Source organism: Oncorhynchus mykiss, chromosome 20, assembly GCF_057628025.1.
Source record: "Oncorhynchus mykiss isolate SJ-2025 chromosome 20, ASM5762802v1, whole genome shotgun sequence".
Lineage (NCBI taxonomy): Eukaryota > Metazoa > Chordata > Actinopteri > Salmoniformes > Salmonidae > Oncorhynchus > Oncorhynchus mykiss.
The window spans coordinates 33,582,650-33,594,806 of NC_143041.1; the positions used below are offsets into that span (position 1 = coordinate 33,582,650).

Below are 12,157 nucleotides of genomic sequence, written 5' to 3' on the forward strand. Positions count from 1 at the left end.
CGGTATGCAGCGGGGGTAACAGGATCATACGGCCTACCCTACCGGTATGCAGCGGGGGTTACAGGATCATATGGCCTACACTACCGGTATGCAGCGGGGGTTACAGGATCATACGGCCTACCCTACCGGTATGCAGCGGGGGTTACAGGATCATACGGCCTACCCTACCGGTATGCAGCGGGGGTTACAGGGTCATACGGCCTACACTACCGGTATGCAGCGGGGGTTACAGGATCATATGGCCTACCCTACCGGTATGCAGCGGGGGTAACAGGATCATACGGCCTACCCTACCGGTATGCAGCGGGGGTTTACAGGATCATATGGCCTACCCTACTGGTATGCAGCGGGGGTTACAGGATCATATGGCCTACCCTACCAGTATGCAGCGGGGGTTACAGGATCATATGGCCTACCCTACCGGTATGCAGCGGGGGTTACAGGATCATACGGCCTACCCTACCGGTATGCAGCGGGGGTTACAGGATCATATGGCCTACCCTACCGGTATGCAGCGGGGGTTACAGGATCATATGGCCTATCCTACCGGTATGCAGCGGGGGTTACAGGATCATACGGCCTACACTACCGGTATGCAGCGGGGGTTACAGGATCATACGGCCTACACTACCGGTATGCAGCGGGGGTTACAGGATCATACGGCCTACCCTTCCGGTATGCAGCGGGGGTTACAGGATCATACGGCCTACCCTACCGGTATGCAGCGGGGGTTACAGGATCATATGGCCTATTCTACCGGTATGCAGCGGGGGTAACAGGATCATACGGCCTACCCTACCGGTATGCAGCGGGGGTTACAGGATCATATGGCCTACACTACCGGTATGCAGCGGGGGTTACAGGATCATACGGCCTACCCTACCGGTATGCAGCGGGGGTTACAGGATCATACGGCCTACCCTAACGGTATGCAGCGGGGGTTACAGGATCATATGGCCTATTCTACCGGTATGCAGCGGGGGTAACAGGATCATACGGCCTACCCTACCGGTATGCAGCGGGGGTTACAGGATCATATGGCCTACCCTACCGGTATGCAGCGGGGGTTACAGGATCATATGGCCTACCCTACCGGTATGTAGCGGGGGTAACAGGATCATATGGCCTACCCTACCGGTATGCAGCGGGGGTTACAGGATCATACGGCCTACCCTACCGGTATGCAGCGGGGGTTACAGGATCATACGGCCTACCCTACCGGTATGCAGCGGGGGTAACAGGATCATACGGCCTACCCTACCGGTATGCAGCGGGGGTAACAGGATCATACGGCCTACCCTACCGGTATGCAGCGGGGGTTACAGGATCATATGGCCTACCCTACCGGTATGCAGCGGGGGTTACAGGATCATACGGCCTACCCTACCGGTATGCAGCGGGGGTTACAGGATCATATGGCCTATTCTACCGGTATGCAGCGGGGGTTACAGGATCATATGGTCTACCCTACCGGTATGCAGCGGGGGTTACAGGGTCATACGGCCTACACTACCGGTATGCAGCGGGGGTTACAGGATCATATGGCCTACCCTACCGGTATGCAGCGGGTGTAACAGGATCATACGGCCTACCCTACCGGTATGCAGCGGGGGTTACAGGATCATACGGCCTACCCTACCGGTATGCAGCGGGGGTTACAGGATCATATGGCTGGGGTGTTGCAGTATCAGATGGAAAGCATGATTTGTCTGTAGTCTTTTTTTCTTCCTCAAAAATATCCTAGTTAATTCGCCAGAATGTTACATCTTCATCCCATGAGTATTGCAGGTAGTATGATGTTACAGCTATCTTTAGACATATGCAGTACCACCACGGAGTTATATAATTATAACACACACAAACTAGGCCTATCTGAAATATGAAAATGGTCAATGAAATCACCAGTTAGCCTATTGTGGAAAAGATGCATCCATAGCGGGTTGCTAAACGTTACTTTATATGGTAAATATTAACGTGGGTAAACTACTCTGTTTTTGCCAGGTAAAACCGGGGAAAATTAAACAAGTGTTTTCTGGTCACTAATTTGGATTGTGTGCGCCCTCCTTTGCGCCCCAATGCTAATGACTGGTCATTGGTCAACAGTCAAGGCATTTTTGGGTTCTGAAACACAGATTTCAAGAATTTGGTGCAATGCCCTAGGCCTGTGTTAGTAACCAGATCAAATAAACAAAGGTATAAATATAAAATATAAATGGGAGGCTATATCTAGTTATGTATTATATATTATGTATTTTTTCCCATTCAGTTTCACACTCGCAGACCCCCAAAACCTTCTCACAGCACTTCTGTAGGTCACCCGACCTGTTGATTGACAGTTTGCTGATTCAATCAGAGGGTCGAGTGTGAGTTTCACTAGCCAATCTGAGTTTTTTTTGCAAGTGAGATACTGTCTTTGGCTACGTTGAGAGTAGCCTAATCCACGTAGACTCTGTGCCACAAAATCAGTGACAAAACATTACAAAATCTGGCCAGATAATTTCAAGTCATATGTCTCAAGTCTAAATCGAGTCAAGTCAAGTCATGTGACTCGAGTCCACGCCTCTGCAATACATACAAACAAAATCACATATTTTAAAACAGATAGCAAAGGATATTTACAAGAAAGTAGGCTGGATAAGTGCAATTTCATAAAAACGACAGAATTATGCTACATGTTGAAGTGCAAGTGCTAAAGTGCATTAAGTCCAACATCTAGGTGTGGTAGAGAGATGTGGTATAGAGATGTGGTATAGAGATGTGGTAGATGTGGTAGAGAGATGTTGTAGAGAGATGTGGTATAGAGATGTGGTAGAGGGATGTTGTATAGAAATGTGGTAGAGGGATGTGGTATAGAGATGTGGTAGAGGGATGTGGTAGATGTGGTATAGAGATGTGGTAGATGTGGTAGAGAGATATGGTAGAGAGATGTGGTAGAGAGATGTGGTAGATGTGGTAGAGAGATGTGGTAGATGTGATATATGTGGTATAGAGACGTGGTAGATGTGATATATGTGGTATAGAGACGTGGTAGATGTGGTAGAGAGATGTGGTATAGAGGTGTGGTAGATGTGGTAGAGAGATGTGTTAGATGTTGTAGAGAGATGTGGTAGATGTGGTAGAGAGATGTGGTAGATGTGGTAGAGAGATGTGGTAGATGTGGTAGAGAGATGTGGTACATGTGGTAGAGATATGTGATAGAGTGATGTGGTAGATGTGGTAGAGAGATGTGGTAGATGTGGTAGAGAGATGTGGTAGATGTGGTAGAGAGATGTGGTAGAGAGATGTGATAGATGTGGTAGAGAGATGTGGTAGATGTGGTAGAGAGATGTGGTAGATGTGGTAGAGAGATGTGGTAGATGTGGTATAGAGATGTGGTAGAGTGATGTGGTATATGTGGTAGAGATATGTGGTATAGAGATGTGGTAGATGTGGTAGGTGTGGTATAGAGATGTGGTAGATGTGGTAGAGAGATGTGGTATAGAGATGTGGTAGATGTGGTAGGTGTGGTATAGAGATGTGGTAGATGTGGTAGAGAGATGTGGTAGATGTGATAGAGTGATGTGGTAGATGTGGTAGAGAGATGTGGTAGAGGTGGTAGAGAGATGTGGTATAGTGATGTGGTAGATGTGGTAGAGAGATGTTGTAGAGAGATGTGGTATAGAGATGTGGTAGAGGGATGTTGTATAGAAATGTGGTAGAGGGATGTTGTATAGAGATGTGGTAGATGTGGTAGAGAGATGTGGTAGATGTGGTATAGAGATGTGGTAGATGTGGTAGAGAGATATGGTAGAGAGATGTGGTAGAGAGATGTGGTAGATGTGGTAGAGAGATGTGGTAGATGTGATATATGTGTTATAGAGACGTGGTAGATGTGATATATGTGGTATAGAGACGTGGTAGATGTGGTAGAGAGATGTGGTATAGAGGTGTGGTAGATGTGGTAGAGAGATGTGTTAGATGTTGTAGAGAGATGTGGTAGATGTGGTAGAGAGATGTGGTACATGTGGTAGATGTGGTAGAGAGATGTGGTAGATGTGGTAGAGAGATGTGGTAGATGTGGTATAGAGATGTGGTAGGTGTGGTATAGAGATGTGGTAGATGTGGTAGAGTGATGTGGTAGAGAGATGTGGTAGATGTGGTAGGTGTGGTATAGATATGTGGTAGATGTGGTAGAGAGATGTGATAGAGTGATGTGGTAGATGTGGTAGAGGTGGTAGAGATATGTGGTAGAGTGATGTGGTAGATGTGGTATAGAGATGTGGTAGAGAGATGTGGTAGATGTGGTAGAGAGATGTGGTAAAGAGATGTGGTTGATGTGGTAGAGAGATGTGTTAGATGTGGTAGAGAGATGTGTCAGATGTGTTACAGATGTAGTAGAGAGATGTGGTAGAGAGAGGTGGTAGATGTGGTATAGAGATGTGGTAGATGTGGTAGAGAGATGTGTTAGATGTGGTAGAGAGATGTGTTAGAGAGATGTGGTAGAGAGATGTGGTATAGAGATGTGGCAGATGTAGTATCAAGATGTGGTAGAGAGATGTGGTTGATGTGGTAGAGAGATGTGGTATAGAGATGTGGTAGATGTGGTAGAGAGATGTGGTTGATGTGGTAGAGAGATGTGTTAGATGTGGTAGAGAGAGGTGGTAGATGTGGTATAGAGATGTGGTATAGAGATGTGGTAGAGGTGGTAGAGAAATGTGTTAGATGTGGTAGAGAGATGTGTCAGATGTGGTACAGATGTAGTAGAGAGAGGTGGTAGATGTGGTATAGAGATGTGGTAGATGTGGTAGAGAGATGTGTCAGGTGTGGTACAGATGTAGTAGAGAGATGTGGTACAGATGTGGTATAGAGATGTGGTAGAGAGAGGTGGTAGAGAGAGGTGGTAGATGTGGTATAGAGATATGGTAGAGATAGGTGGTAGATGTGGTATAGAGATGTGGTATAGAGATGTGGTAGAGGGAGGTGGATGATGTGGTATAGAGATGTGGTAGAGAGATGTGGTAGAGAGATGTGGTAGAGAGAGGTGGTAGATGTGGTACAGATGTGGTAGAGAGATGTGGTAGATGTGGTAGAGATTGAGAAGGATTGCAGGACGATGAATATGATAATGGTAAAAATGAGGATGTTGTTCTCCATAGATAACCCAAGAACCCCAGCAGCCGTTACCATGTACCCCCCAGACAGAGGAGGACCGATCCAAATCGGCCCCCACCTCCCCATGTGACCAAGGTACACACACATGTCAAAATGTGCATCTGTACAGTACATTCAATTCATGGTGGTACTTTGGAGGGTTCCGGGGAGTGTTTTTCTTATTATTTCCACCCCTGGCCTTACACAGAGGAACACACTCTTATTCCTCCTTTCCCTCTCTGGTTTCTCTCCCAGATCTGAAAGAGTTGGAGAACATCCGCAAGGCACTGTCGTTTGAGCAACGTGGACAGGAACACAAGTCAGCCTCGTCCTCCTCTTCCAGCAGGGTGGGGGTGGGCTCAGAGGTGGGCGAGGCCCGAGAGAACGGAGAACTCAAGATCATCCAGACCAAGAGGATGACCCTGCAGGACTTCCTCTTCATCAAGGTCCTGGGCAAAGGCAGCTTCGGAAAGGTACAGTACTGTCTGTCTGTCTGTCTGTCTGTATTTGTCTCTCTCTGTCTCCTTCTCTCTGTCATCTCTCTCTTTCTCTATCTCTCTCGTTGGACAATAATCAGTCCCTTCCATTGATCTTCCCTGTAGGTGATGCTGTCTGAGCTGAAAGGAACTGATGAGGTGTATGATAACCTCTACGGGTCTTCCCTGTAGGTGATGCTAGCTGAGCTGAAAGGAACTGATGAGGTGTATGATAACCTCTGAGGTTCTTCCCTGTAGGTGATGCTGGCTGAGCTGATAGGAACTGATGAGGTGTATGATAACCTCTACGGGTCTTCCCTGTAGGTGATGCAAGCTGAGCTGAAAGGAACTGATGAGGTGTATGATAACCTCTGAGGTTCTTCCCTGTAGGTGATGCTGGCTGAGCTGATAGGAACTGATGAGGTGTGTGATAACCTCTACGGGTCTTCCCTGTAGGTGATGCTGGCTGAGCTGAAAGGAACTGATGAAGTGTATGCTGTGAAGGTGCTGAAGAAAGACGTGATCCTGCAGGATGATGATGTGGACTGTACCCTGACAGAGAAACGCATCCTGGCCCTGGCTAGGAAACACCCCTACCTGACCCAGCTCTTCTGCTGCTTCCAGACCAAGGTAGGAAACACCCCTACCTGACCCAGCTCTTGTGCTGCTTCCAGACCAAGGTAGGAAACACCCCTACCTGACCCAGCTCTTGTGCTGCTTCCAGACCAAGGTAGGAAACACCCCTACCTGACCCAGCTCTTGTGCTGCTTCCAGACCAAGGTAGGAAACACCCCTACCCGACCCAGCTCTTCTGCTGCTTCCAGACCAAGGTAGGAAACACCCCTACCTGACCCAGCTCTTGTGCTGCTTTCAGACCAAGGTAGGAAACACCCCTACCTGACCCAGCTCTTCTACTGCTTCCAGACCAAAGTAGGAAACACCCCTACCTGACCCAGCTCTCTGCTGCTTCCAGACCAAGGTAGGAAACACCCCTACCTGATCCAGCTCTTCTGCTGCTTCCAGACCAAGGTAGGAAACACCCCTACCTGACCCAGCTCTCTGCTGCTTCCAGACCAAGGTAGGAAACACCCCTACCTGACCCAGCTCTTCTGCTGCTTCCAGACCAAGGTAGGGACGAGTATGCATGCCACATACACAAACACACACACAGACAGACAGACAGACGTTAGACGGGCTGCTTCCCGACTAACGTAGGGTTAAAAACCATCAAACACACAGGAACACTCCAAAGACAGCATTTTCACTGGTTGGCATTTTGGTATGATTACCACCAGGTGGCGATATAATATCATAATTGGAGAACACAACCAGAGTTAGTAAACACTTTTTCCAAAATACATGTTAATCATGTTAATACACATGCATACATACCAAACGTTCCACTGCCTATAGATAGTTACTGACTTTAGGTGGTGACGTGTAGGATGGCAAACCGGGTCGTTCCATGAATAGAGTGCCTTTTGGGTAGTTACATTTGTTCAGGAATATCTATTTATTTCACAGAATTGGACATTCTGTCAGAAAGAGCACATGCTCAACTTCATAACAAACATGTTTTCCCACATGAAAACACACTATTAGTGGAATATTTCAACATGGTTTAGTTTTATCAAAATGTACACACATAATGTCACAAGGTCATAAAAGGCAGTCTATTTGTGGAACGACTCATCCATAAGTAAACGGTACGCAGTAGGTTAGTGTTGTGTGGGTTCTTTACCAACACTTCTGCATTTCTGTACATTTCTGTGGATTTCTGTTCATTTCTGTGCATTTGGCACATTAAATATATATCTAACGCAGAGCTCGTGAAAATTCATGAAAGCAGTTTGTGTGTATCTTTCCTACTCTATGCCTACTGTATGTGGAAGCTGGTAGGTGTTTATCATATGCATCGACCTATGTACAGTTTGCCAGGCTTTCTGAGTCAATGCATTTGAGTTAATGAGCCTTTGTTAGAAGTTATAGACATCTTGCACCCTGCCGCCCATTCTGTAGCCTATATTTCCCCTTCACCCTCTTCCTCCACTAACCAATCTTGTCTCATCTTTTCCACTGGCTCTCTTTCAACTGATGGACAATGACAGACATGGTTGGCTTTGTTGCAGTTCTGGGCATCCACCCATTTAGCTTGACACACAGACTCACGCACAGCTCAAGCCAGGTGCCTCATCTCACAAGTCCTTGCAGAATCAGTTACAATTTCTCCTACACACTTTTATGCACATACAGTACATGTTAACGTACATACTTTTATAAACATACACTGGGTGTACAAAACATTAGGAACACCTGCTCTTTCCATGACATAGACTGACCAGGTGAAACCAGGTGAAAACCATGATCTCTTATTGATGTCACCTGTTAAATCCACTTCAATCAGTGTAGATGTAGGGGAGGAGACAGGTTAAAGAAGGATTTTTAATTGAGATATGGATTGTGAATGTGTGTCATTCAGAGGGTGACTGGGCAAGACAACAGATTTAAGTTACTTTGAACTGGGTATGGTAGTAGGTGCCAGGTGCACCAGTTTGAGTGTGTCAAGAACTGCAATGCTGCTAGGTTTTTCACGCTCAACAGTTTCCTGTGTGTATCAAGAATGGTCCACTACTCAACATGGGCCAGCATCCCTGTGGAAGGCATTCGATTTTGTGTAGTCGAGTGGTTCTCAGTCCTGGTCCTGGGGACCCAAAGGCGTGCACATTTTAGTTTTTACCCTAGCACTAACACCTGATTCAAATCATAAAAGCCTTTTGATGAGTTGATGATTTGAATCAGGTGTGTAGTGCGAGGGCAAAAACTAAAATGTGCACCCCTTGGGGTCCCCAGGACCAGGACTGAGAACTGGTGTTGTAGTCCATGCCCCGACAAATCAAGGCTTTTCTGAGGGGGTGCAAGTCAATATTAGAAAGGTGTTCTTAATTTTTTTGTGAACTCAGTGTACTGTACATGTACTGTAGACACAAGCGATAAATGAGGCACTTCTAACTTCAAACCCAGTATGACCACATTTCGCTTTATGATTTGCCTGTGGGGTTAAGTGGTCCCTGAGTGGGTTTGGGGCGATCAAGGCAGGGTTTACAGAAGGAAGAGGAGGGAACCTTTTTTCAAGCATCTTGTTTATTTTCTCAGAGTGGCCTGGAATATACTGCAGGAACTATATGACGTGCTCCATTCCTCATGTATTTATTTCTACCGATTCCCCAAACACGCCGGGGAACATTGTGTTCTGGCAGAGAGAGGGGGGGGGAGGGGGCGGAGAGGGGAGCGAACAGAGGAGAGGAAGAGGGGAAGGTGCTCAGGCAAAGGGATGAGAGAGGAGGACAACTAGGAAGAGAGGAGAAGAGGGATGAAGGGTTTAACACATCGTAACACAATTTAATCTCTACTCATAGTCAAATCCCTCATCCTTATTTCTTGGTTTTAGGTTTCACCTTGCTGTTGGGATTTAAATATTGGAGGCAATTGGATTAGATTATATTGTGATTAAACATGGAAAGAGGAAGGAGATATTGTTCACCTTTATGATCCTTTTTAAATAGAATTTTGGAAAAAGCTAAAAGTGAATGAGTAAAGGTATATTAATGGATGAACAAAAAATACCCCGCCTCTCTCTCTCTCTCTCTCTCTCTCTCTCTCTCTCTCTCTCTCTCTCTCTCTCTCTCTCTCTCTCTGTCTCTCTGTCTCTGTCTCTCTCTCTCTCTAACACACACACATGTGGGGTTTGTGTTTGGCCCAAACAAGTGGATTGTTACAGGTTTTACATAAGAGGGTCCTGATTCTTATCAGGCTTGATGTGTATTCCATATGCTGTTTGTTTTCTCTGCCCCCCTCCTTTCATCCACACTCCCCCACAATGGCAGGTTGATGTTTATTGTCATGAATCTTGCCCTGGAGGCAGAACTGAGTGGTTTCTGCTAGAAATCAAAATCAAATCAAATGTATTTGTCACATACACATGGTTAGCAGATGTTAATGCGAGTGTAGCGAAATGCTTGTGCTTCTAGTTCCGACAATGCAGTAATAACCAACGAGTAATCTAACCTAACAATTCCAAAAGTACTACCTTATACACACAAGTGTAAAGGGATAAAGAATATGTACATAAAGATATATGAATGAGTGATGGTACAGAACGGCATAGGCAAGATGCAGCAGATGGTATCGAGTACAGTATATACATATGAGATGAGTAATGTAGGGTATGTAAACAAAGTGGCATAGTTTAAAGTGGCTAGTGATACATGTATTACATAAAGATGCAGTAAATTATATAGAGTACAGTATATACATATGAGATGAGTAATGTAGGGTATGTAAACATTATATTAAGTAGCATTGTTTAAAGTGGCTAGTGATATATTTTACATCAATTTCCATCAATTCCCATTATTAAAGTGGCTGGAGTTGAGTCAGTGTGTTGGCAGCAGCCACTCAATGTTAGTGGTGGCTGTTTAGAAGTCTGATGGCCTTGAGATAGAAGCTGTTTTTCAGTCTCTCGGTCCCAGCTTTGATGCACCTGTACTGACCTCGCCTTCTGGATGATAGCGGGGTGAACAGGCAGTGGCTCGGGTGGTTGTTGTCCTTGATGATCTTTATGGCCTTCCTGTGACATCGGGTGGTGTAGGTGTCCTGGAGGGCAGGTAGTTTGCCCCCGGTGATGCGTTGTGCAGACCTCACTACCCTCTGGAGAGCCTTACGGTTGTGGGCGGAGCAGTTGCCGTAGATACAGCCCGACAGGATGCTCTCGATTGTGCATCTGTAGAAGTTTGTGAGTGCTTTTGGTGACAAGCCGAATTTCTTCAGCCTCCTGAGGTTGAAGAGGCGCTGCTTCGCCTTCTTCACGATGTTGTCTGTGTGGGTGGACCAATTCAGTTTGTCTGTGATGTGTACGCCAAGGAACTTAAAACGTACTACCCTCTCCACTACTGTCCCATCGATGTGGATAGGGGCGTGCTCCCTCTGCTGTTTCCTGACGTCCACAATCATCTCCTTAGTTTTGTTGACGTTGAGTGTGAGGTTATTTTCCTGACACCACACTCCGAGGGCCCTCACCTCCTCCCTGTAGGCCGTCTCGTCGTTGTTGGTAATCAAGCCTACCACTGTAGTGTCCGCAAACTTGATGATTGAGTTGGAGGCGTGCATGGCCACACAGTTGTAGATGAACAGGGAGTACAGGAGAGGGCTCAGAACGCACCCTTGTGAGGCCCCAGTGTTGAGGATCAGCGGGGTTGAGATGTTGTTACCTACCCTCACCACCTGGGGGCGGCCCGTCAGGAAGTCCAGTACCCAGTTGCACAGGGCGGGGTCGAGACCCAGGGTCTCGAGCTTGATAACGAGTTTGGAGGGTACTATGGTGTTAAATGCTGAGCTGTAGTCGATGAACAGCATTCTCACATAGGTATTCCTCTTGTCCAGATGGGTTAGGGCAGTGTGCAGTGTGGTTGAGATTGCATCGTCTGTGGACCTATTTGGGCGGTAAGTAAATTGGAGTGGGTCTAGGGTGTCAGGTAGGGTGGAGGTGATATGGTCCTTGACTAGTTTCTCAACGCACTTCATGATGACGGAAGTGAGTGCTACGGGGCGGTAGTCGTTTAGCTCAGTTACCTTAGCTTTCTTGGGAACAGGAACAATGGTGGCCCTCTTGAAGCATGTGGGAACAGCAGACTGGGATAAGGATTGATTGAATATGTCACACACCAGATGGGCCAGCTGCAAAGTCAAAATTTACTATATCATAAAAATGTATGAAAACAAAAATGTGCTTTTTGGTCAGCTAGTGACCACTGCAAAGATGCCTCCAGTACATGAGTCATTGCAATGAATGCCAACCTGCCCCACAATGGGGACTGGAAGACCAGGAGGGCTTCGCATTGGCCCACTTGGAACTGTCACGCTAAATCACGCCCACAGCTCCTGCTGCCTTATATAACATTGGTTCCACATCAATTGAGAAGAATGATGTCCTATACGTCAATAGTTTGGGATTTCCACCCGTTAAAGACTCTCAAAGGGTCTGCGTCTCAAGTGGCACCCTATTCCCTATATAGTGCACTGCTTTAGACGAGGTGCACTATGTAGGGAATAGGTACACCATGTAGAGAATAGGGTGCCATTTGGGATGGAGCCAGTGTCTGCAGGCTACTTAAGGGCAACAAGGCCCTTGGAGAGAGTTGGTGAGCAGAGCTGATAGGGTTATTGAAACAGAAGGCCTCATACACTGCAGGTTTACAGCATGGAATGTGGCAAGGCTAAGTAGAGGAAAGGCCTCAGTTAAACAGGGATTCATCCCAGAGCAATACTGTACAGTTTTTATTTATATATATTTTTTTCTACCCTTTTTCTCCCCAATTTTGGGTATCCAATTGATAGTCCAATTGGTAATTGTGTCTCATCGCTGCAACTCCCGTACAGACTCGGGAGAGGCGAAGGTCGAGTGCGTCCTCCGAAACACGACCCAGCCAAGCCCCACTGCTTCTTGACACAATGCCCGCATATTCCGAAGCCAGCCACACCAATATGTTGGAGAA

General features: G+C 46.6%; 1 protein-coding gene and 1 long non-coding RNA gene across 3 annotated transcripts in view; both read left to right on the forward strand.

Moving 5' to 3' along the window:
* LOC149974574 (uncharacterized) overlaps nt 1–12,157 on the forward strand; it is a 423,285-nt gene that overhangs the window by 175,891 nt on the left and 235,237 nt on the right. The window lies entirely within an intron of this gene.
* LOC110499309 (protein kinase C epsilon type) overlaps nt 1–12,157 on the forward strand; it is a 158,732-nt gene that overhangs the window by 97,544 nt on the left and 49,031 nt on the right. Inside the window, exons 8-10 of one of the 2 annotated variants that reach the window (XR_016489481.1) lie at nt 5,136–5,226; nt 5,386–5,603; nt 5,865–6,236. Coding sequence is in view for 1 of the 2 variants with exons in the window: in XM_090212943.1 (XP_090069069.1) it covers nt 5,136–5,226; nt 5,386–5,603; nt 6,063–6,236 (483 nt within the window). In the remaining variant the exon portion in view is untranslated. The remainder of the gene's footprint in view (nt 1–5,135; nt 5,227–5,385; nt 5,604–5,864; nt 6,237–12,157) is intronic. The other variant, XM_090212943.1, reaches the window with a different exon arrangement.